At 49.2% G+C, this 21608-nt stretch overlaps 1 protein-coding gene across 5 annotated transcripts in view; it reads left to right on the top strand.

Annotated features, from left to right (window-relative positions):
* CPNE5 (copine 5) overlaps positions 1–21608 on the top strand; it is a 103540-nt gene that overhangs the window by 41623 nt on the left and 40309 nt on the right. For 2 of the 5 annotated variants that reach the window (XM_061398034.1, XM_061398033.1), the window contains exons 4-9: positions 1554–1657; positions 3077–3116; positions 3333–3409; positions 5144–5203; positions 7251–7301; positions 7582–7645. In XM_061398034.1, coding sequence (XP_061254018.1) covers positions 1554–1657; positions 3077–3116; positions 3333–3409; positions 5144–5203; positions 7251–7301; positions 7582–7645 — 396 coding nt within the window. The remainder of the gene's footprint in view (positions 1–1553; positions 1658–3076; positions 3117–3332; positions 3410–5143; positions 5204–7250; positions 7302–7581; positions 7646–21608) is intronic. The other 3 variants (XM_061398036.1, XM_061398035.1, XR_009732768.1) reach the window with 2 other exon arrangements.

Below are 21608 nucleotides of genomic sequence, written 5' to 3'. Positions count from 1 at the left end.
ATTAGCATGGGAAACCACATGGGGTTTTCCACGTGGCTCAGTGGTAAAGAATCCGCCTGCCAATGCAGGAGACAAAGGAGATTCGTGTTCAATCTCTGGGTCGGGGAGATCCCCTAGAAGAGGAAATGGCAACTCACTCCAGTGTTCTTGCCTGGAAAATTCCATGGACAGAGAAGCCTGGCGGGCTACAGTCCATGGGATCGCAAAGAGTCAGACACTACTGATAGACTAACACACTTTAGCCACTTAAACAACAGGGTCATGAATCTGGGTTCAGCTTTGTGGAATCCTTTGCCTCAAGGTCTCTCACAAGGCTTCCGTCAAGGCGTTGGCCAGGACCTCAGTCCTTTCAAGGCTGGGCTGGGGCAGGATCCCACTTCTAAGTTCCTTCAGTGGTTTTTGGTAGGATTCAGATTCTCAGGGGTGGGTTGGCTGATAGCCATCGTGGTTCCTTTCCACATGGGCCTCTGCATAGGTCAGCTCACACCATGGCATCTGGCTTCATCACAGTGAGCAGGAGAGAGGGAAGGTGCCCAAGACAAAGCCATAGTCTTTTTTGGCCGTGCTGTGTCTTTGGTGTGATCCTTTGTTATGGGAGCTCCTCTGGTTGTGCATCACAGGCTTAGTTTCCCACTAGCATGTGGGATCTTAGTTCCCCTACTAGGCATCAAACCTATGTCCCCTGCATAGAAGGCAGAATCCTAACCACTGGACCATCAGGGAAGCCCCGCCATAGTCATTTATAACATAACCTCAGAAGTGACTTGTGTTCTAGTCCAATCTTCATTAGAAGCGAGCCATTAACTCCAGTCCACGTTCAAGGGGAGAGGATTACACAAGGGCATGAACACCAGGAGAAGGGATCTTCAGAGATCTCACAGCCCCTGTCTCTGCCTTGCCTTTACCATCAGGGCATCAAATCAGTACGCCTAAATCGAAATGAGTCCAAGAAGGAAGGTAGTCATAGAGGTAGCACAAGTTCAGTGTGCTCACAGAGAGGTGTCTGGTTGGAGGAATCAGGACGGTTGCCTGGAGGAGGCAGCATTAACAATGGACCTTGGAAGAGTGGAGGACACGCCACTGGCCGAGAAGGGGAGGCCAGGTGAAGGACACAGCATACGCAAAGGCAGGGAGGTGGGCAAGTGAGGGGCCTGCTCAGATGTCCAGATATCAAAACCATCTCACTTGGGAATTCCCTGGCCATCCAGTGGTTAGGACTCTGTGATTTCATTGCTAAAGATCCCAGTTTGATCCCTGATTGGGGAACTAAGATCCCACAAGCCAAAAAAAAGCCAACAAAAAAAACACTCTCTCACTTGAGTGGAACCTATGTAAAGAAAATGAGAGTAAGGGGATGGCAGTGGAGATTAGAACCAAAGGTAGATGGCTTCCACTGTGAGATGAGGGAGCTCTCTCCTTGACGAGGGGATGAGGGTGGGGTCAGGGGCTGGAAGAGGTGTGGTTTCCATTACTACTGGGTTCAGGACTGGGGAGTCTCTGAGTCCAGTCCCTCCAGCCTGGCTGCGAGACCCACGCCCCTTCTCCTCTTGCAGTTTGGACGCACTGAAGTCATCGACAACACACTCAATCCCGACTTCGTGCGCAAGTTCATCGTGGATTACTTCTTCGAGGAGAAGCAGAACCTCCGTTTTGACCTGTAAGTAGAAGATGGTGCTGAGGTTGGAGCTGGGGAGGGAACCACGGTTGGGAGGTGGGGCTCCAGGACTTCTTGTTGGGGCAGCGGTTTCCTCACTCAGGAAGGTAGGAGATCTGTCATATCAGAGGAAGCCCAGGGTTGACCTGGGAGAAAAGGGACTATTAGCTGAAGTCCAGCCCCACCCACATCAGGAGATGGAAGAGAGGTGGGGAGAGGGAACAAAGGCACCCCCCCCATTTGTCTAATGTGGAAGGGCACTGGGCAAGCTACCTGATTCTGGGGCGGGTGGTTGAGGAAGATCTTGGGGGCAACTCCAGCTCTGCCTCCAGGGAGCCCAAGTCCCCAGTGAACTCTTCCTCTGTCAAAGCTGGTTCTGGGGGCAGGTCCCCTCCAGTTTCCCCTCCTGCTGAGGTTACCTGGCTGATCAGACTCGAAGCATCTATGTGTTCATCACATGGATGCAGAGTGCCCCTCTCCTGAGGTTAAAGGTGACGGGGGTTTCAGTCTGGTGAGTAGGTGGAGGAGTGTTTTGTTGTTTTGTTCGGGGTATAGGGTGGTTAGAAAGGACTGTGCCCCCAGAGAATTGTGGATGGAATGGGGAACAGGGGTTGGCAAAGAGGGAGCGAAGGGAAAAAAATGCAGTAAAAGGAGACAAAAGTGGAGGGAGGAATAGGAGGACTCGAGGCCCAGGGCAGTCAATGCAACCGATTGCTGGGAAGTCAGCTTCCCAGGTGGCACTAGTAGTAAAGAACCTGCCTGCTGATGCAGGAGACACAAGAGACACAGGTTCAATCCCTGGATCGGGAGGATCCTCTGGAAGAGGGCACGGCACCCCATTCTAGTATTCTTGCCCGGAGAATCCCATGGACAGAGGAGCCTGGCAGGCTACAGTCCATGGAGTTGCAAAGAGTCCGATACTACTGAGTGACTAACACATACACAACTTACGTCTGGGCTTCCCTGGTGGCTCAGTGGTAAAGAATCCACCTGCCAATGCAGGAGATGTAGGTTCGATCCCTGGGTTGGGAAGATACCCTGGAGAAGGAAATGCCAACCCACTCCAGTATTCTTGCCTGGAAAATCCCATGGACAGAGGAACCTGGAGGACTGCAGTTCATGGGGTTGCAAAGAGTTGGACATGACTTATTGGCTAAACAACAACATAACTTATATATAGTGAAGTGCTCAAACCCAATCCCATGATGCATTTTGATATCCATTTATCACCCAGATCAAAAGACACACCAGGTCTAGCACCTTAGAAGGCTACCATATTTGTCTCCTTGCTATTACTCCCAGAAATGTCCACTGTGTTAGTGCCTGGTTTGGGGAGAGCATGGGTTCTGGCTCAGCTCAAGAAGCCAGACAGTTCAGGGCAGGCTGCCCCAGCTGCCTTCACCATCTCTGTGTTCCCTGCAGGTATGATGTTGACTCCAAGAGTCCTGATTTATCCAAACATGTGAGTTCTGCCAGCACCTGCCCAGCAATTCTGAAAATCTCCTAAATGCCAAACTCTGAGTTGGCCTTGGGCTTCACTATGACACAGAGTGTGTGTCTGATGCTACATCCTGTCATTTCACAGCCCTCGTATATCCAGGTGTGGGGTGATGGGGGAGGCAGGACGACTGTGAGCCTAGTGGGTGACAGTGGTCTTTTTTGCACCCTGGATGTGCAGGATTTCCTGGGCCAGGCCTTCTGCACCCTTGGAGAGATTGTGGGGTCCCCTGGGAGCCGCCTGGAGAAGTCCCTCACGTAAGTATACAGGGAAGTGGAGCCTGTCTGGGTTGCTTCCTCAGTGATGGTCCAACTTGCTGTTCATCCTTGCTGAGGGCTAGCTCAGGGGAGGGGCAAGCCGTCAGCCGGTCATCATGGGCAGTCAGAAGTATGGAGACTGAAAGGGCCTTGCAGGACGTTTAACCCAATTATCTTGGAGGGACCTCAGCTCACTTATTAGAGCCCCACATTCCTTAGAATGGCCGGAGACCTTATGTAGTCCACTCCCACCCCACCCCATCATTATATAGGGGAAGAAACTGAAGCCCAGAGAGGGAAGTGATTTGCCCAAGGCCACATAGCTAGGAAGTAGAAGAGCTAGGATTTGAACCTAGGGATCTGCTCACATAGAGTAGCCTTCAGATTGTTCGGATGGCGAAGCCCTCCCCACCCCACCCTGCCCCTGCATCATAGGGTTTTCAGTGCTTTAGGGGGAAACTGTTACACTGAACAGGCTCTGCCATGAAGAGTCCCAAGGCTTCTCACAGTGGAGCCTGGGGGTGGCTTAAGGGACCAGCCAGGGTTGCCCACGCAGTGGGGTGACCTCTCTTGTCCCTGTTTCTCAGGAACCCCCAGGAGCAGGGCCCAGGCAAGAGAGGCCTGCAAACTGGGACATTTGTCCAGGTCACAGGGTAGGGTGGGCAGAAAAGCACCGCCCCCCCCGCCCCAGCTTCTGCCAATTTCACACTGGACGCTGTCCCCTCATCATGATCAGTAACTGCAGAATGTGTTATTGGGGGGCGGGGGCTGTTCTCTTTCCCAGGCCCTGTCTCTGACCCCCAACAACTATGTGGAAACTTCAGAGCCCCCAGAAAGTCCTCCTTGTCCCCCAAAAGGTGTCATCCTCTGGCTTCACGGAATATAGTGATAAATAGCTATCATTTCTTGAGAATAGGGAGTAATCCCATGTTTGAGGGCTCTGAAGCTTATAGAATTTGGGTCCCAGGAGTCAGTGTGTGTCTGTCCCTCTCAGCTCCCAACTGCCTGGGTCAAAAGCACCTGAGTTATTTGGGTCTGTTTCCTGTGCTGCCCCCTGGCCCTCCAGGGGTGCAGGGGCACACCTTCCGGGGGGTGGAGAAAGACTTTGGGTTGGGGAGGAGCCAGTGGGAGGAGCTTTAAAGGTCAAACAGGATCGAAAATGTGGAGACGCAGGGTGCTGGTGAAGGAGGGGACCTACTCCCCCACTGAAGCTTCCACATGGCCAAGTTTAGTTGTTTCCCTGGCTAGACCTATGAATGGCTTCCTTCCAATGGGTGTCTGTTCTGGGCCAGACAGTGTTTCGTCTCTGTGACCTCACAAGGTCAATCTCCCCATTTCACAGCCTGCACACTGAGGCTCAGAGAGGTCACGCAGAGGTTCTCAAACTGAAGCAGGCACCAGCATCCCCTGGAGGGCTGGTTTCATAGACTGCTGGGCTCCAACCCCAGGTCCAGGCAAGGGCCCGAGAATTTCCATGTGTAACACGTCCCCAGGGGAGGTGATGCTGCTTGTCCAGGAAACACACCCCAAGAACCTCTGAGGTGAAGTTGCCCAGGGCTTCACCTTGTTAGGTTTGGGAAGAATACCTCTCCTTCCCCTGGCCTGTGGCTCTTGGACCTATTCTGATGTTTGATCCAGAACAGAAACCTGTCTCCAAGAGTTTTGGTGATGCCGAGAGCTCTGGCCTCTCAGGATGGGGATACTCAGCTCACGACATGCTCTTTCTCTCCACAGAATAGGAGCGTTCAGCCTGAATTCCAGGACAGGCAAGCCCATGCCAGCTGTGTCCAACGGGTAGGCCATTAGACACCTCTGGCCCTGGAGTCCTCAGACATTCAGCCAGCTCTGCAGAAGAGGGCCTTGGGGTCCTGGTCCCGTCCCTGCTCCCACCACTGTGCCTTCTTCAGTCCTGCTCAGGGGCACAGAGAGGGTCCTGGGTCCCTCCTACAGGACCCAGGCACTTGGGGCCACTCTGCAGCTGGCCCTCCCCCAACCCAGGCTAGAGCTCTGGCATCCCCAACCCCAGAGGTCAGAGGACTTTGGGGTGCAGGGTGGGGCTTAGAGGTAGGGGCCGTTTCTGGGCATCAGCAGGGACTGGGCCCTCTTCCTTCCTGTCCTCTCCCCAGGCCCGGTTTCTTCGCCCTCCTGCCTCTCAGCCTTCTCCTCCCTTGTCTTTATCTCCCTCTTCTCCAGTGCTTCCACTGCTGGACGTCAGCCTCCTCACAGAGTAGATTCTGCTAAACCCTCACTTTCCGCATTTCCTTACCAGCTGTGGTGGGCTAGCCACGTTCCCCCAGCCCCAACCCTGACCATCTGCTTTTGGCTGGCCTCATGCAAATATGGCCACGGAGACCCTCCCACTCCTTCCCTTTCCTCTCCTGGTTGGCAAGAGGGTCCACACCTGGCAGGGGCTAGGGGGACCAGGGTAGGGAGCATCTGCTTGGGGGACCCACCTGGAGGGGCCACTGGCCTTTGCTGAGGGCCTCTAGAAGCTGGGGTCTCAGTAGCTGGATTGTCCATCCGACTAGCAGGATGTAGGAAAGGGGCCTTCAGGGGACCCAGGGATGCCCGCAGCCCAGGAACGGTATGGATGCTAATTTACAAGAAGAGTAGAAAAGCAGCAATTGGAGAGAGAGCAGGAGTCAGAGAGAGAAACAGAAAGGGAGAGCGAGTGGGAAGGGAGGGAGAGAGAGAAAGGCCAGGCAGGTGGGAGCTGACTGGGGCTGGAGAGCGTGGAAGGAAAGATCGGAAATAGACGAGGGGCTCAGAGGCAAGGAGAGGAGCAGATGGAGAAACATTGGACAGAGGAGGCTGGTGTGAGCATTCTATCTCCCTGGTCAAACAAATCAATCTTTACCAGCAGGCAGGGCTGGCTGGGGGTGAAAGGGCTTTGGGTTACTCAGCTGGCTGCCCAAGTCTAGGGGGACAAGCTGGCCACCTGGCTGGGGCAGGGGACACTCCAGCTGCAGCCCTGCTCTGGCCACCTCATCTGGAGGGATCTGAGCTACCTCATCAGCCCCCTGCAGAGGGCCAGCTCCCCTGCTTCCTCTGTTTGAGACTCTCTCCCTTCAAGAGCTGGCACTGGAGAGAGCTCCATCAGTGGTTCTCCTAAATGTGATCCGCAGCCAGCATGTTGTGGCCCTGAGGCTGGCTCGAGTGTGGGCTGCATTTCATCAGCTTTGCAGAGTGGTAAAGGGAGCCAGGCAGGGAGAGAAATGGTGCTCTTGAGGCCTCCTCCGCGTCAGGCACGGTGTGTGTGCATATTATTTTGTAAAATGGATGCTACAGTCACACCCATTTTATGGGCTAGGAAACTGAGACTCAGAGAGGTGCAGTAATGAGCCCAAAGTCACACAGCTACTGGACGGCTGCCATTTTCTTCTCCCTCCCAGGGGCTGGAAGGGACCTCCCCCTACCCTGGGGTTAGTCCTAAACGTCGGAGTGCGATGGGCTAGTACCTGGGCGGGGTGGGGTCCCTCCTGACCAAAGGAAGAGGTTGTGGTAGAACCCCACCTTGGGAACTTGCTCCCCTAGAGAGGATTCTCTGGGGGAGGGGGGCCAACTTCACGTCCTGGTCGCCCACCTCACAGAGGAGCCTCAGGGTTGGCTGAGATCTCTCTCCCCCAGAGAGACCCCAGCCAAGAAGTTGCAGGGGAGGGAGCCATGGGAGACGGCCTGGCAAGCTGCCACCCAGAGTACACCCATCCTCCTGTTTCACTGCCTCTTACTGCTCTCCGTCCTCCAATGGATCAGAGTGGCTCAGAGCTGGGATGTTCCGGGACTCTGGGGATCAGCTGGGTGCAGGGTGGGGTGGCTAGCCCACGAGGTCTTTTGCCCACAGAAGTGGTCTCTGGACGGAAAGTTTGAGAACCACTGGTCTGGAAGCCTCCGGGTGAGTCTGGATGCTTTTCTAGGACTTTCAATGCAGACAGTACCCTTCTTGGTGGGCTCTTGGGGAGCAGGGGGTGGGGCAACTCTAGGCCTGGGGGCCTGGCCCAGGAAGCAGCGCCCTAGATCACAGGAGACTCTGTCTTCTTAGGGGCTTCAGAGCAGATCTGCTGGATGGTGGTGGGGAGGTGAGGGGAGGCTGAAGAGGGCTGATTCAGGGAGAGCTCAGGCTTGTGGCTCTGTCTTTGTCCGACTTTCCATTCTCTCATCTTCTCCTCTCTCAGCGGTGTCCCAGGGAAGAAATGTGGCACCATCATCCTGTCCGCTGAGGAGCTCAGCAACTGCAGGGTGAGTGGCAGAGGGACTGTAGGACAAGACCTGGGGTGGGGGGGTGGGGATGGAGGGCAGGCTGGCCTCCCTGGGACCCTGGGACCGCAGGGTGTCCTTGGAGGCAATGGGGGAAGGCAGGGCTCTTCAGTCTACCTTGGCTGTCGTAGAAGTCCACAGCTTTGGAGCTGGAAGATGTCTCCCCTTTTTAGAGCTGAGCTGACTGAGGCTCAGGGAGAGGAAAAAGCTCGCCCACGGTCAGCCGCTGAGCTGGGCTGGGAGCCCTGGTCCACTCCCCGTCACGGCCACGCTCACTTGTCCTTGAGCCAAGACTGCCTTGGCACCAACACTGGCAGCGGAGAGGCCTTTTCAGTCTGGGAGGCTGGGCGCTTAGCATTTAGTTGTCATTTTTCCCTTTTAGCTCTGGAGTAGGGTGATGCCCCTACATGGGGCTGAGGGGGTGAGAGCATGTGGTTGGCGTGTGTGTGTGTGTGTGCGCGCGCGCGCGTGTATGTTGGGAAGCCAGAGTCTGCAGTCCTACGCAGCCCTTGGTTTTGCTTCTTCTGTGGGACTGCAGAGAAGCAGGAGGTAGGGACAACTGGGGGGGGAGCTGGGGGGTAGCCAGGGTCTTTAATAACGAGGCTGTAGTGTCTCAAACTCTGCATTCAGGGGCTTCCAGTTGGAGAATAAGACACAGAATTGATATTCTTTGGGAAGTACAGCAATGGCTGCTGCTGCTGCTGCTGCTAAGTCGCTTCAGTCGTGATCTGCTCAAACACAGTTGCTCTATCTGCTTTCTCTGCTTGTCTGTTTACCTCTGTGGGTCTGGTGGACCTTGACCCCGGGACTAAACCTCCCCCACATGTACACCAACAGAGGGTGGGGCATGCAGTAGGTGATCACAGAGGCTCTTCTGTGAATCTTTAATTGAATGAACAGGAAGCCCAAACCAAATGTTTAGGGGATGTGGGTATAACCTGTATATGCTGGCGATCTGGACACTATTGGAGTCCCTACAAGGGAGAGAGTCAGTTCAGTCACTCAGGTGTGTCCGACTCTTTGTGACCCCATGGACTGCAGCATGCCAGGGTTCCCTGTCCATCACCAACTCCCGGAGCCTGCTCAAACTCATTGTAGAGTTGGTGATGCCATCGAACCATCTCATCCTCTGTCATCTCCTTCTCCTCCTGCCTTCAATCTTTCCCAGCATCAGGGGCTTTTCCAATGAGTCAGTCCTTTGCATCAGGTGGCCAGAGTATTAGAGTTTCTCAGAGAGAACAAGGGCAAGAACCCAGCCGATATGTAGACTAGAGCTTCTATTCAAGCTTCCTGAGCCTCAGTTTCTCTGCCTGTATGCTGGAGCTTGCTGTGAGGGTTAAAGGATGTGAAGGTGACCGTGCCCGAGGGGCTCTCCTCCTAGTGGGTGTCTGGGGAAGACCGAATCTGAATTCCCTGAAACCTAAATTCAGTTTGCCCTCAGCTTCTAACTCAGTCGGTGGCTTCCTCCCTGGTTTATAATTAGACAAAGTAATACAAACGAAAGTGCTTTGGAAATTCTAAAGCTCTAGATGGTGCTGGGTGCTGCTATTGGTCTCGTTTTCCGGGATTGGTAAACAGTGTGTGTTTAGGCTCTCCTCCTCCTCCCCCACTCTGCCCTCCTCCCCCTGCATCCACGGATGGCAGCAGCTTCTTTGATTTAAGCAGTTTCAGAGCAAGTGGGGGTGGGGGGCTCCCTCCCTTCCTCTTGAGATTGTCAGCTCCTTTTCTTTGGGGGCATCTTTGGCTGAGTTCTGTCTTTCCCTAGAATACTTGCAAGGAAAAAGAGACTAATTCCCAGCATCTGGCTGAATTAAAATAATTACATCTGATCGGCTTTGCTTCTGTCATCCCAGCATTCAGTAGGAGGATCAAAGGAAGAGGGTGGAGTCTGAGAGATGGTTTTTCACCAGAGCTGGGCTTCCTGCTCAAATGAATATATTCTGCTGGAGCAGACAAACCCTCCTTTCATCCATGGGGATGGTGTGGGCAGGCAGGGACCGGAGAAGGATTAGAGTTGACTCCGGAGGGTCATCAGCATACTTTGATGGGTTATAGAAAAGCCCTTCTCATGGAGAATTTAAATACCAAGAAAGTTCCAACAATCAGAATTTGACCCCAGATATTATTCAGTGATACTTGATGTTGACAAGGCTGAGCTTAATCTCCTGAAAGGCCTCTGAATTACCAAAGAATTCATTATGGTCAGCAGTAAAAGTGATTATTGCATGTAATACTGACCAATATTTGCATAGTCCTCACAGTTGACAGACTCTCGTGTTGACACTCTATTTGATCATTCACCATGGGACTCAGGGGGCTTCCCTGGTGGCTCAGACAGTAAAGAATCTGCCTGCAATGCAGGAGACAGGGGTTCTATCCCTGAGTCCGGACAATCCCCTGGAGAAAGGCATGGCAACCCGCTTCAGTAGTCTTGCCTGGAAAATCCCATGGACAAAGGAGCCTGGTGGGCTACAGTCCAAGGGATCACAACTGAACAACTAACACTTTCACCTTCGTGGGACTCAGGGCCGTGTAGGTGTGAGTGACCCAGTGTCCAGATGCAGAGAAGTTGGAGTGGCCTGCTTAAGACTGCAGCATTCTAACCCAAGCCTGTGGTCTGGGAGTGTTTCCCTCATCCAGTGAAGTTCTGAACCTTCATGGCACATGCAACAGCTATGGGCTTTGTCAGGCCAGTAGCTGTTAGTAGGCCTGATGAGTGGCTGGACTTCTAGAGAGAGGCAGGAGGGTATTGTGGGTGCGGGTGGTGAATAGCTCCTAGGCTTCCCCTTCCCAGACCCCTAGCTGCCCCTAGGCCTGCCAAGCAGCCAGACAGCCTCGCTCTGGAGCCACAAGTCCCTGGCCAGATGCACATTCTCAATGCCATCCAGTCAGGTCCCTGCACACACTGGTGAGAGTGTGATTCACCTCTCACCAGCCAAGGAAGCCACCTGGCAGCTATCCCTCCCCATCTCCTTCTAGGTATCAGCAGCCTGGCAAATAGATGGGGAAACAATGGAAACAGTGACAGACTTTATTTTCTTGGGCTCCAAAATCACTGCAGATGGTGACTGCAGCCATGAAATTAAAAGACGCTTGTCCCTTGGAAGAAAAGCTATGACCAACCTAGACAGCATATTAAAAAGCAGAGACATTACTTTGCCAACAAAGGTCTGTATAGTCAAAGCTATGGTTTTTCCAGTAGTCATATATGGATGTGAGAGTTGGACCATAAAGAAGGCTGAACACCAAAGAATTGATAATTTTGAGCTGTGGTGTTGGAAAAGACTCTTGAGAGTCCCTTGGACTGCAAGGAGTTCAAACCAGTCAATCCTAAAGGAAATCAATCCTGAATATTCATTAGAATATGATGCTGAAACTAAAACTGCAATACTTTGGCCACCCAATGTAAAGAACCGACTCATTAGAGAAAACCATGATGCTGGGAAAGATTGAAGGCAGGAGGAGAAGGGGATGACAGAGGATGAGATGGTTGGATGGCATCACTGACTCAATGGACATGAGTTTGAGCAAGCTCCAGGAGATGGTGAAGGACAAGGTAGACTGGTGTGCTGCAGTCCATGGGGTCACAAAGAGGCAGACACGACGGAGCGACTGAACAATAACAAAGCCTGCTTGTGTTTTCATTCATTTCATTTCATCAAATATGCTTGGGCTCAGTTCATGCCCTCCCAAAGTTTTCAATTTTGTGTGAAAGACAGAAATTGCCAGCCAGCAATGACTGTACAGCAGGGTCATCAATCCTGTCAGACCCGTTGCCTCTTTTTTATGACACATGTTTCACAGCACTCTTTACTATCCTGAAGGAAAATTCTTGGACATACCATATAATATGCCAAAATACATACAGGTGAGGCAGTCAGCCCTTGCAGCTACCTAGAGGAAGATCAGTCCAGACAAAGAATACCATAGCTCTTGGAAAGGAAAGAGCAGGAAAACAATAGTGAGTGACGTCAGAGAGACCAAGGTGTGGGTGAATGTGGGGGCCAGATGGTGTGAGACTTTGTGGATGAGAAGCTTAGCTTTAAGTCCTGATAAAGTCAGAACTCTCGTTGTTCTAAAGACAAACTTCAGAGAGAGCCCAGTGTCTGCATATGTGAGTCTTGGGAAGATTCCGGGAGAAAGATAGGAATAAAGAGGTAAGGTGAAGTGAGGGAAGTGGTGAAGGTCTTCTGATTCCCAGAATAAGCAGGTTGATCTTTGGGAATGATTTGTGTGTCTGTGTGTGCATGTGTGTGTGTGTGTGTGTGGTTAGCACCGCTATGTGTGCTGCACGATGAAAACTCAGCATTCAGATATCACCCTTTTATTTTTTATTTTTTAAAGGAAGAGCAGGTCCTTAGTTATTTCGGGTTGCACTTGGTCTTCGTTGCTGTGCGTGGGCTTTCTCTCCTTGCAGGGGCTACTCTAGTTGCGGTGCTTCTCTTGTTGCAAAGCACAGGCTCTATGGCATGTGGGCTTTAGTAGTTAGGCATTCGGGTTCAGTGGTTGTGGGACATGAACTTGGTTGCTCCATGGCCTGTGGGATCTTCCCGGACCGGGAATCAAACCCATGTCCTCTACGTTGGCAGGCAGATTCCTATCCACCGTACCACCAGGGAAGTCCCAGACATCACCCTTTTAAAAAGTTAGTTTGCAATATTTTGGTCTTAGAAATCATCTTTCTGGTTAACAACAACAACACACAGAATGAAAGAAATCAAAACAAAAACATTTTTCCTGATGCTGAAAAAATAATATGTTCCCAACAGACAGTTGAAAATACAGACGAGAAACATCACCAAGAGATAATCATTGTTGACATTTTGAAGCCTTTCCTCCAAGGCTTTTTTCCTGTGTGTCCAAGTATATAGTTTTTTCTTATAATTAGTAGAATATGATATCCAGATTTATTTTTCCCATGTCATTAGATATTCTTGGAAGACATATTTAATAGCTACATATCAATTTTCTGTTGTATGGATGGGCCATAATTTATTAAATCTGTTCTCTTAAAGGGAAACAATATAATTAATACCTTGAACATTCTCATAGCTGACTTCTTCCATTTTTCTTTGAACTTTAGTTGATGGAGTTTGGTTAGTATCCTAGACACACAGGCTCAATGAGTGGGAGGAAAAATGGTCAATCTGCAATTCTCCGCCTGTGAATGACCACATCAACAAATACACAACTGATTGGCTTGCTTGAGAAGCCAATCATTAAAACAGCAGAGAAAAACCAGCTTGACCTCAACGTGGTTATTCAGTCGATGTCTAGAGACAGGCCCAGCTCCTAGACCGGCTTGAATACTCGCCATCTACGTGAGAATAAACTGTAGCCTGTGGAGTCTTCACCACCACCCCTAGTGCCTACACCCAGGTCTCTTGCTTCTGCAGGCTTGCCCAGGCAAGCAGGGGCTCTGGGGCTAGGCCCCTCTGTGAATGCAAGAGCCCTTCCAGAGGTCCGTGGTCACAGAATCACCCCCAACTCTGAGTTATGTTCACACTGGAGGAGTGCTAAATCTGAGTTGTGGCTAATGATTCATTTTCTTACCTTTTTTAAATTTAATTTTTAGTTTATATTGGGATATGGTTGATTTACAATGTTGTGTTAATTTCAGGTGTATATGTGTGTATGTGACCACACGTGCTCAGTCACGTACAACCCTGCGACTCCATGGACTGTCGCCCGCCAGGCTCCTCTGTCCATGGAACTCTCCAGGCAAGAATACTGGAGTGGGTTGCCATCAAAGCGATTCAGTGATACATTTACGTATATTCATTCTTTTTTCAGATTCTTTTCCCTTACAGGTTCTTTCTTTTCAATGTCTTCATTTTTCTGACTAAAAAAGACAGTACACTAATCCCAGGAAATTTGGAAAACATAGCAAATATTAAGGAGAAGACCATAAATGTCACTCTGTTCCACATCTATTTAAAAGTGTTTCTTAGGGTACAGAATATGAGCAGTAGGGCAAAGCGATTAAGAACTTGGGCTCTGGATCCAGACTAAATGCCATTGCTTACTAGCTCTGTGACCCTGGGCAAGTTGCTTGACCTTTCTGTACCTCAGTTTCTTTATCTGTAAATGGCTTTATTTTATTTAAAATAGATTTTTGATATTTTATGTGTCATGGAATGTTTTTTGGCATTTTTTTTTTAAATACCGCATTAAAATCTTTATTTTGATTACTGAGATTTTTGGAGTTGCTTAAATTTTGCACTGGCCTTATCCTGGCTCTCACCCTGGGGGCTGCCAGCAAGACTCAAGCCAGAGTAACCTTCCATTCTCCCCTCCTGGCTGTGGCTACCCTCTCCCAGCCTTCAGCCCACCTGCTGACCTCTGACCTCCAAGGCCCTCTCCTGGGTCAGGGAGGGCTAACATGTTAGAGTAGGCCAGGCCACCACCCCAGAGAGAAAGGCTGTTTGCGCTGTGGTCTCGCCAGCAGCCTGATTAACATGCGGAAAGATGCAAATTGAAGCAATCCTGCTGTTAGAGAAGAACTTAATATGTTTTTTAAAAAGATGAGGTGAAAAGGCAGAAATTGCAGAAAATTATATATTGCCGGAGCTGTTTTACCATCCCTGCAGTTGATTCCAGAGATGCTTCTGGTTTGGGAAAGGCATTTTATGTGCTCAGGGAGCCCCCCTCTCTCTGACTGAGAATGTCAAACAGCAGGATCTTTGACCCTTGGCCAGATTTTGCTGCTCCCTAATCCTGCTTGCCCAGTACATTTTATTGCCTCTTCTGGAGTCACGTGTATATCAAGGGCTGATTCATTTATTAACCCTTATTTAAGAGGAACAAAGCATAGTAAATATGATTATTACCATAAACCATGTGAAAGCGTGAAAGTGTTAGTTGGTCATGTCTGACTCTTTACAATTCCATGGACCATAGCCCACCAGGCTCCTCTGTCCATGGGATTCTCCAGGCAAGAATGCTGGAGTGGGTAGCCATTCCCTTCTCCAGGGGATCTTCCCAACCCAGGGATTGAACCTGAGTCTCCTGCATTGCAGGCAGATTCTTTACTGTCTGAGCCATCAGGGAAGCCCAACATAACCCATAACCCATAGCCACCTTCAAAAGCAAGTCCCTCAGCAGCTCCATGTTCCTTGTCTCAAGGGCTCCCCATGGGTTGTGCACCCTTTAGAGAGGAAGGGTGCCTTGGTTACAGCTAGAAAGTCCCTGAAGTTTTGTCTTATGGCCATGGATTTGAATGGCCCCATACTGTTTATCATAATGGGCTTTTGGCAAATGTTACTGGGTCTAGATGGTGTTAGGGAGGACAGATCAAGTTGAACAGCCAAATAAATCTCTATCAACGCCGCACACATATTTGCTATGGGGGTGCAGTAGGGGAACGAGGTGTGGCTCACTGATGGATTTTTCCAGTTAGATGAATTTCAGAGCCAATCTTTTATCTTTTTTTTTTTGGACTAGTTTGCACAGAGGAGACTTCTCTAAAATGGATTTCACACTTCTCTGACTTCTCAAACTGAGACTGCAGAACATAATTAAACTTATCTTGATGATTCAGGGTCATCATTTGGAATCTCAGTTATTAATCTTTGGAGCCAGACTGTCTGGTTTCAATCTAAGCTTCTCCTCTTATTAAGCTTTGTGGCTTCAGGAAAGAGTATTAACCTCTCTGTGCCTCAGTTTCCTTAGCTTTAAAATGGGAATAATCATTGTATTTATCATAAACACTAGCTGGACACTGGCAATTTCATATGGGTCGGCCTAGGAGTAAATGGCACTCAGAAAGTGTTGGCTTTGATTCTTTTATTTAATTTTTTAAATTTTTATTTATTTAATTATTTTTGGCTGTGCATGGACTTTTCTCTAGTTGTGGCGAGCAGGGTCTTCTCTCTGGTTGTGGTGTGCAGGCTTCTCACTGCTGTGGCTTCTCTTGGAGCACAGGCTCTAGGGTGTGTGGGCTTCAGTACTTGCAGCACATGGGCTCAATAGTTGTGGTTCCCGGACTCTAGAGCCCAGGCTCAATAGCTGTGGCACATAAGCTTAGTTACTCCGAAGTATGTGGGATCTTCCCGGATCAGGGATTGAACCTGTGTCTCCCACGCTGGCAGGTGGATTCTTTACCACTGAGCCACTAGGGAAGCCCCTTAAATTTGTATTAGAGTGTAGTTGCTTTACAATGTTGTGTTGTTTTCTGCTGTGGCTCTGATTCTTTCAGCTGTTCTATGTTAGGCTCTGTGGACTGGGACTTAACATATATTATCTCCCTTGGTCTTCCAAACAGTCTCAGGGGGAAGTCTCCATTTTCCAGAGGAAATGCTGAGACAGGTGAAATTGCTTGCCCCACGCTGCTCAGCTGGCAGACGGCGGGGGTGGGGTGGGGGTCTAATCAGGGGCTGTGGCTCCTTTGTACTCTTTTCTCTGTCAGGTGCTGTGCTGGGACCATGGCCCTCCCAGTGGAGCCCTAAATGGTCCCTGAAGTTATGGTCTATTAAGTTCTGCATTAATATTTTTCTGATATTTCTACTCCCCTTCATGATGATCTTGCAGGGCCCCCCATGGGGTTTCCTAGGCAGGAAAAATAAGAGACTGTTCTTCTGGATTTTGTGGCATCTATTTTGGTTGTTTTCAATATATGTATGCATTTTATTGGGCTTCCCTGGTAGCTCAGACAGTAAAGAATCTGCCTGCAATGCAGGAGACCTGGGTTCAAACCCTGAGTTGGGAAGATCCCCTGGAGAAGGCAATGGCAACCCTGTGTTCTTGCATGGAGAATTCCATGGACAGTGGAGCCTGGTGGGTTATAGTCCATCAGGTCGCAAAGAGTCGGACATGACTGAGCAACTAAAACACACACATTATATAGTCAGCCAGTATAAATTGTCATGTGTAGCTCGTCTGTGTTCATTCAGGTGAGGGTGTCACACAGGTGACCCCAGCTGTGGGAGAGGTCACTGTGATAACCACCAAGTTATGTCCTGGGGAGGCTGAAGGGACCCTGGATTCCCAGACTGTCCCCTGAGCACCAGCCTTCCCCAGATGCCAGCCCATATAGTCCCTGTGGCATTGGCACCAAAACCTAAGCCGTCCAGCTTTAAAGGACAGTGGTGGTCATCCTGTCCACTTTTTAGAAGAAGAAGCAGGAAGAGGGCTTGAAGAACTGCTGGGACTCGCTAGAACTCAGAGCTCTGTGTTCCTTGCTGAGGCTCCTCCTCAGCAGAGTATGGTCCTCTGTTTTCTGATGTTACTAATGGTTCCATCCAGGGGGAGGAGCCAGGACCCCCTTGATGGGCATGGGATCTGTTCACTGGGGCTTCCCAGGTGACACTATTGTAAAGAACCCACCTGCCAATGCAGAAGATGTAAGAGACATGGGTTCAATCCTGGGGTTGGGAAGATTCCCTGAAGGAGAACAGGGCAATCCACTCCAGTATTTTTGCCTGGAGAATCCCATGGACAGAGGAGCCTGGTGGGCTACAGTCCATAGGGTTGTAAAGAGTTGGACACGACTGAAGTGACTTAGCATGCATGCATGATCTGTTTAGCCATACAAGACCTGCTCTTGGCTTAATGCTCTGCTGTCACAGTCTTGAAATCTCTTAATACTCTTTGAAAAAGGACCTCACCCTTTCCTTTGGCACTGGGTCCCACAAATTACACAGCCAGTGCACAGTTCAGGGAGGTGAGGGGAACCCACCGGGTCCTATGCCACCTCCTTTTCCTAGGCCTTGGGATGGAGCTTGCCAGGAAAGCATTTAGGTGCCCCCTCCATCCAGCATGAGATGCGATTGGAAATTTCTCCTGGGTAGAGCTAATAACTGTTAGAAGTGGACTTCAGTTCAATTCACTCACTGAGTTGTGTCTAACTCTTTGTGACCCCATGGACTGCAGCACGCCAGGCTTCCCTGTCCATCACCAACTCCCGGAGCTTGCTCAAACTCATGTCCATCGAGTTGGTGATGCCATCCAACCATCTCATCCTCTGTCATCTCCTTCTCCTCCTGCCTTCAATCTTTCCCAGCATCAGGGTCTTTTCCAATGAGTCAGTTCTTCACATTAGGTGGCCTAAGTATTGGAGTTTCAGTTTCAGCATCAGTACTTCCAATGAATATTCAGGACTGATTTCCTTTAGGATGGATTGGTTTGATCTCCTTGCAGTCCAGGGCACTCTCAAGAGTCTTCTATACAGTTCAAAAGCATCAATTCTTCGGTGCTCAGCTTTTTTTATAGTCCAACTCTCACATCCAAACATGACTACTGGAAAAATCATAGCTTTGACTAGACGGACCATTGTCGGCAAAGTAATGTCTCTGCTTTTTAATATGCTGTCTAGGTTGGTCATAGCTTTTCTTCCAAGGGATAAGCATCTTTTAATTTCATGGCTGCAGTCACCATCTACAGAGATGTTGGAGCCCCCCAAAATAAAGTCTCTCACTGTTTCCATTGTTTCCCCATCTGTTTGCTATGAAGTGATGGGACCAGATGCCACAATCTTAGTTTTTTGAATGTTGAGTTTTAAGCCAGCTTTTTCACTCTCCTCTTTCACTTTCATCAAGAGGCTCTTTAGTTCTTCACTTTCTGCAATAAAGGTGGTGTATCTGAGGTTATTGATATTTCTCCTGGCAATCTTGATTCCAGCTTGTGCTTCATCTAGCCTGGCATTTCACATGATATACTCTGAATAGAAGATAATAAGCAGGGTGACAATATACAGCCTTGACGTACTCCTTTCCCAATTGGGAACCAGTCTGTTGTTCCATGTCCAGTTCTAAGTATTGCTTCTTGACCTGCATACAGATTTCTCAGGAGGCAGGTCAGGTGGTCTGGTAGTCCCATCTTTTGAAGAATTTTACCCAGTTTACTTTGATCCACACATTCAAAGGCTTTGGCGTAGTCAATAAAGCAGAAGTAGATGTTTTTCTGGAACTCTCTTGCTTTTTTGATGATCCAAGGGATGTTGGCAATTTGATCTCTGGTTCTACTGCCTTTTCTAAATCCCGCTTGAACATCTGGAAGTTCACGGTTCATGTACTGTTGAAGCCTGGCTTGGAGAATTTTGAGCATTACCTTGCAGCGTGTTGCTGCTGCTGCTAAGTTGCTTCAGTCGTGTCCGACTCTGTGCAACCCCATAGACGGCAGCCCACCAGGCTCCCCCATCCCTGGGATTCTCCAGGCAAGAACACTGGAGTGGGTTGCCATTTCCTTCTCCAATGCATGAAAGTGAAAAGTGTAAGTGAAGTTGCTCAGTCGTGTCCGACTCGTAGCAACCCCATGGACTGCAGCCTACCAGGCTCCTCCAACCATGGGATTTTCCAGGCAAGAGTACTGGAGTTAGATGAGTGCAATTATGCAGTAGTTTGAACATTCTTTGGCATTGCCTTTCTTTGGGATTGGAATGAAAACTGACCTTTCCAGTCCTGTGGCCACTGGTGAGTTTTCCAAATTTGCTGGCATATTGAGTGCAGCACTTTCACAGCATCATCTTTCAGGATTTGAAATAGCTCAACTGGAATTCCATCACCTCCACTAGCTTTGTTTGTAGAAATGCTTCCTAAGGCCCACTTGACTTCACATTTCAGGATGTCTGGCTCTAGGTGAGTGATCACACCATTGTGATTATCTGGGTCGTGAAGATCTTATTTGTATACTTCTTCTATGTATTCTTGCCACCTCTTCTTAATATTCTCTGCTTCTGTTAGGTCCATACCATTTCTGTCCTTTATTGTGCCCCTCTTTGCATGAAATGTTCACGTAGAAGGCTAAAGATGTTTCTGGGAGGGTGTGAGGGACAGCCCTGAAGTCTAAGTGCCTTTATTACTGCCACTGTGTCATCTTCAGTTCAGTTCAGTCACTCAGTCGTGTCTGACTCTTTGCAGCCCCATGAACCGCAGCACACCAGGCCTCCCTGTCCATCACCAACTCCCAGAGTTTACCCAAACTCATGTCCATTGAGTCAGTGATGCCATCGAACCATCTCATCCTCTGTCGTCCCCTACTCCTCCTGCCTTCAATCTTTCCCAGCATCAGGGTCTTTTCCAATGAGTCAGCTCTTTGCATCAAGGGGCCAAAGTATTGCAGTTTCAGCTTCAACATCAGTCCTTCCAATGAACACCCAGGACTGATCTCCTTTAGGATGGACTGGTTGGATCTCCTTGCAGTCCAAGGGACTCTCAAGAGTCTTCTCCAACACCACAGTTCAAAAGCATCAATTCTTCAGCACTCAGATTTCTTTGTAGTCAAACTTTCACATCCATACACGACTACTAGAAAAACCATAGCCTTGACTAGATGGACCTTTGTGGAAAAAGTAATGTCTCTACTTTTTAATATGCTGTCTAGGTTGGTCAAAACTTTCCTTCCAAGGAGTAAGCATCTTTTAATTTCATGGCTGCAATCACCATCTGCAGTGATTTTGGAGCCCCCAAAATAAAGTCAGCCACTGTTTCCACATCTGTTTGCCATGAAGTGACAGGACCAGATGCCATGATCTTAGTTTTTTGAATGTTGAGTTTTAAGCCAGCTTTTTCACTCTCCTCTTTCACTTTCATCAAGAGGCTCTTTAGTTCTTCACTTTCTGCCATAAGGGTGGTGTTATCTGCATATCTGTGGTTATTAATATTTCTCCTGGCAATCTTGATTCCAGTTTGTGCTTCTTCCAGCCCAGCGTTTCTCATGATGTACTCTGCATATAAGTTAAATAAGCAGGTGACAATATACACCCTTGACATACTCCTTTTCCTATTTGAACCAGTCTGTTGTTCCATGTCCAGTTCTAACTGTTGCTTCCTGACCTGCATACAGGTTTCTCAAGAGGCAGGTCAGGTGGTCTGGCATTCCCATCTCTTTCAGAATTTTCCAGTTTATTGTGATCCACACAGTCAAAGGCTTTGGCATAGTCAATAAAGCAGAAATAGATGTTTTTCTGGAACTCTTGCTTTTTCTATGATCCAGCGGATGTTGGCAATTTGATCTCTGGTTCCTCTGCCTTTTCTAAATCCAGCTTGAACATCTGGAAGTTCACAGTTCATGTATTGCTGAAGCCTGGCTTGGAGAATTTTGATCATTACTTTACTAGCGTGTGAGATGAGTGCAATTGTGCGGTAGTTTGAGCATTCTTTGGCATTGCCTTTCTTTGGGATTGGAATGAAAACTGACCTTTTCCTGTCCTGTGGCCACTGCTGAGTTTTCCAAATTTGCTGGCATATTGAGTGCCGCACTTTCACAGCAGCATCTTTCAGGATTTGGAATAGCTCACCTGGAATTCCATCACCTCCACTAGCTTTGTTCGCAGTGATGCTTTCTAAGGCCCACTTGACCTCACATTCCAGGATGTCTGGCTCTAGGTGAGTGATCACACCATCGTGATTATCTGGGTCGTGAAGATCTTTTTGTACAGTTCTTCTGTGTATTCTTACCACCTCTTCTTAGTATCTTCAGCTTCTGTTAGGTCCATATCATTTCTGTCCTTTATCAAGCCCATCTTTGCATGAAATGTTTCCTTGGTATCATCTTGGATGACCTCTAAAAAGTCTCAGTTTCCTCATCTGTAAAGTGGGGAGACCAGAGGAGTTACTTCTTATATGTGTGTAAAGAGGGCTAACACAGCACCTGGCATCGAGTAAGTGCTCAAGAAGTCAGCCGTTCTCTAATCCAGGTCCGAAGTCCTCGATTTCTCAGGAAGGTCTCAGATTCCCAGAGTTTCCCAGTCCTGTCTCCTTGTCCTTCTCAGGTGCTCAATGCTGAGGCACAAAATAAAAGCTGACATTACCTGGGCACCTCTGGATGCTGGTTGCTGTGCCTGGGCACTGCCCCCAGGGGCTCCCTTCAGGGGAACCTTCAGCCCAGGCAAACTGGAGCCCAGCTCTGCCCCAAGTCAGAAGAAATCAGTGATTCTAAAGATATAGGGAAGCAGGCCTCATGAAGGGTAGTGTGCTCTGTGCTGGAAGAGGCATCACTTTGAAATCAT

Source organism: Bos javanicus, chromosome 23 (assembly GCF_032452875.1).
Source record: "Bos javanicus breed banteng chromosome 23, ARS-OSU_banteng_1.0, whole genome shotgun sequence".
In the NCBI taxonomy this organism is placed as follows: Eukaryota; Metazoa; Chordata; class Mammalia; order Artiodactyla; family Bovidae; genus Bos; species Bos javanicus.
Note: the sequence above shows the minus strand (reverse complement) of the source record. Positions and strands in the feature narration are given on the sequence as shown.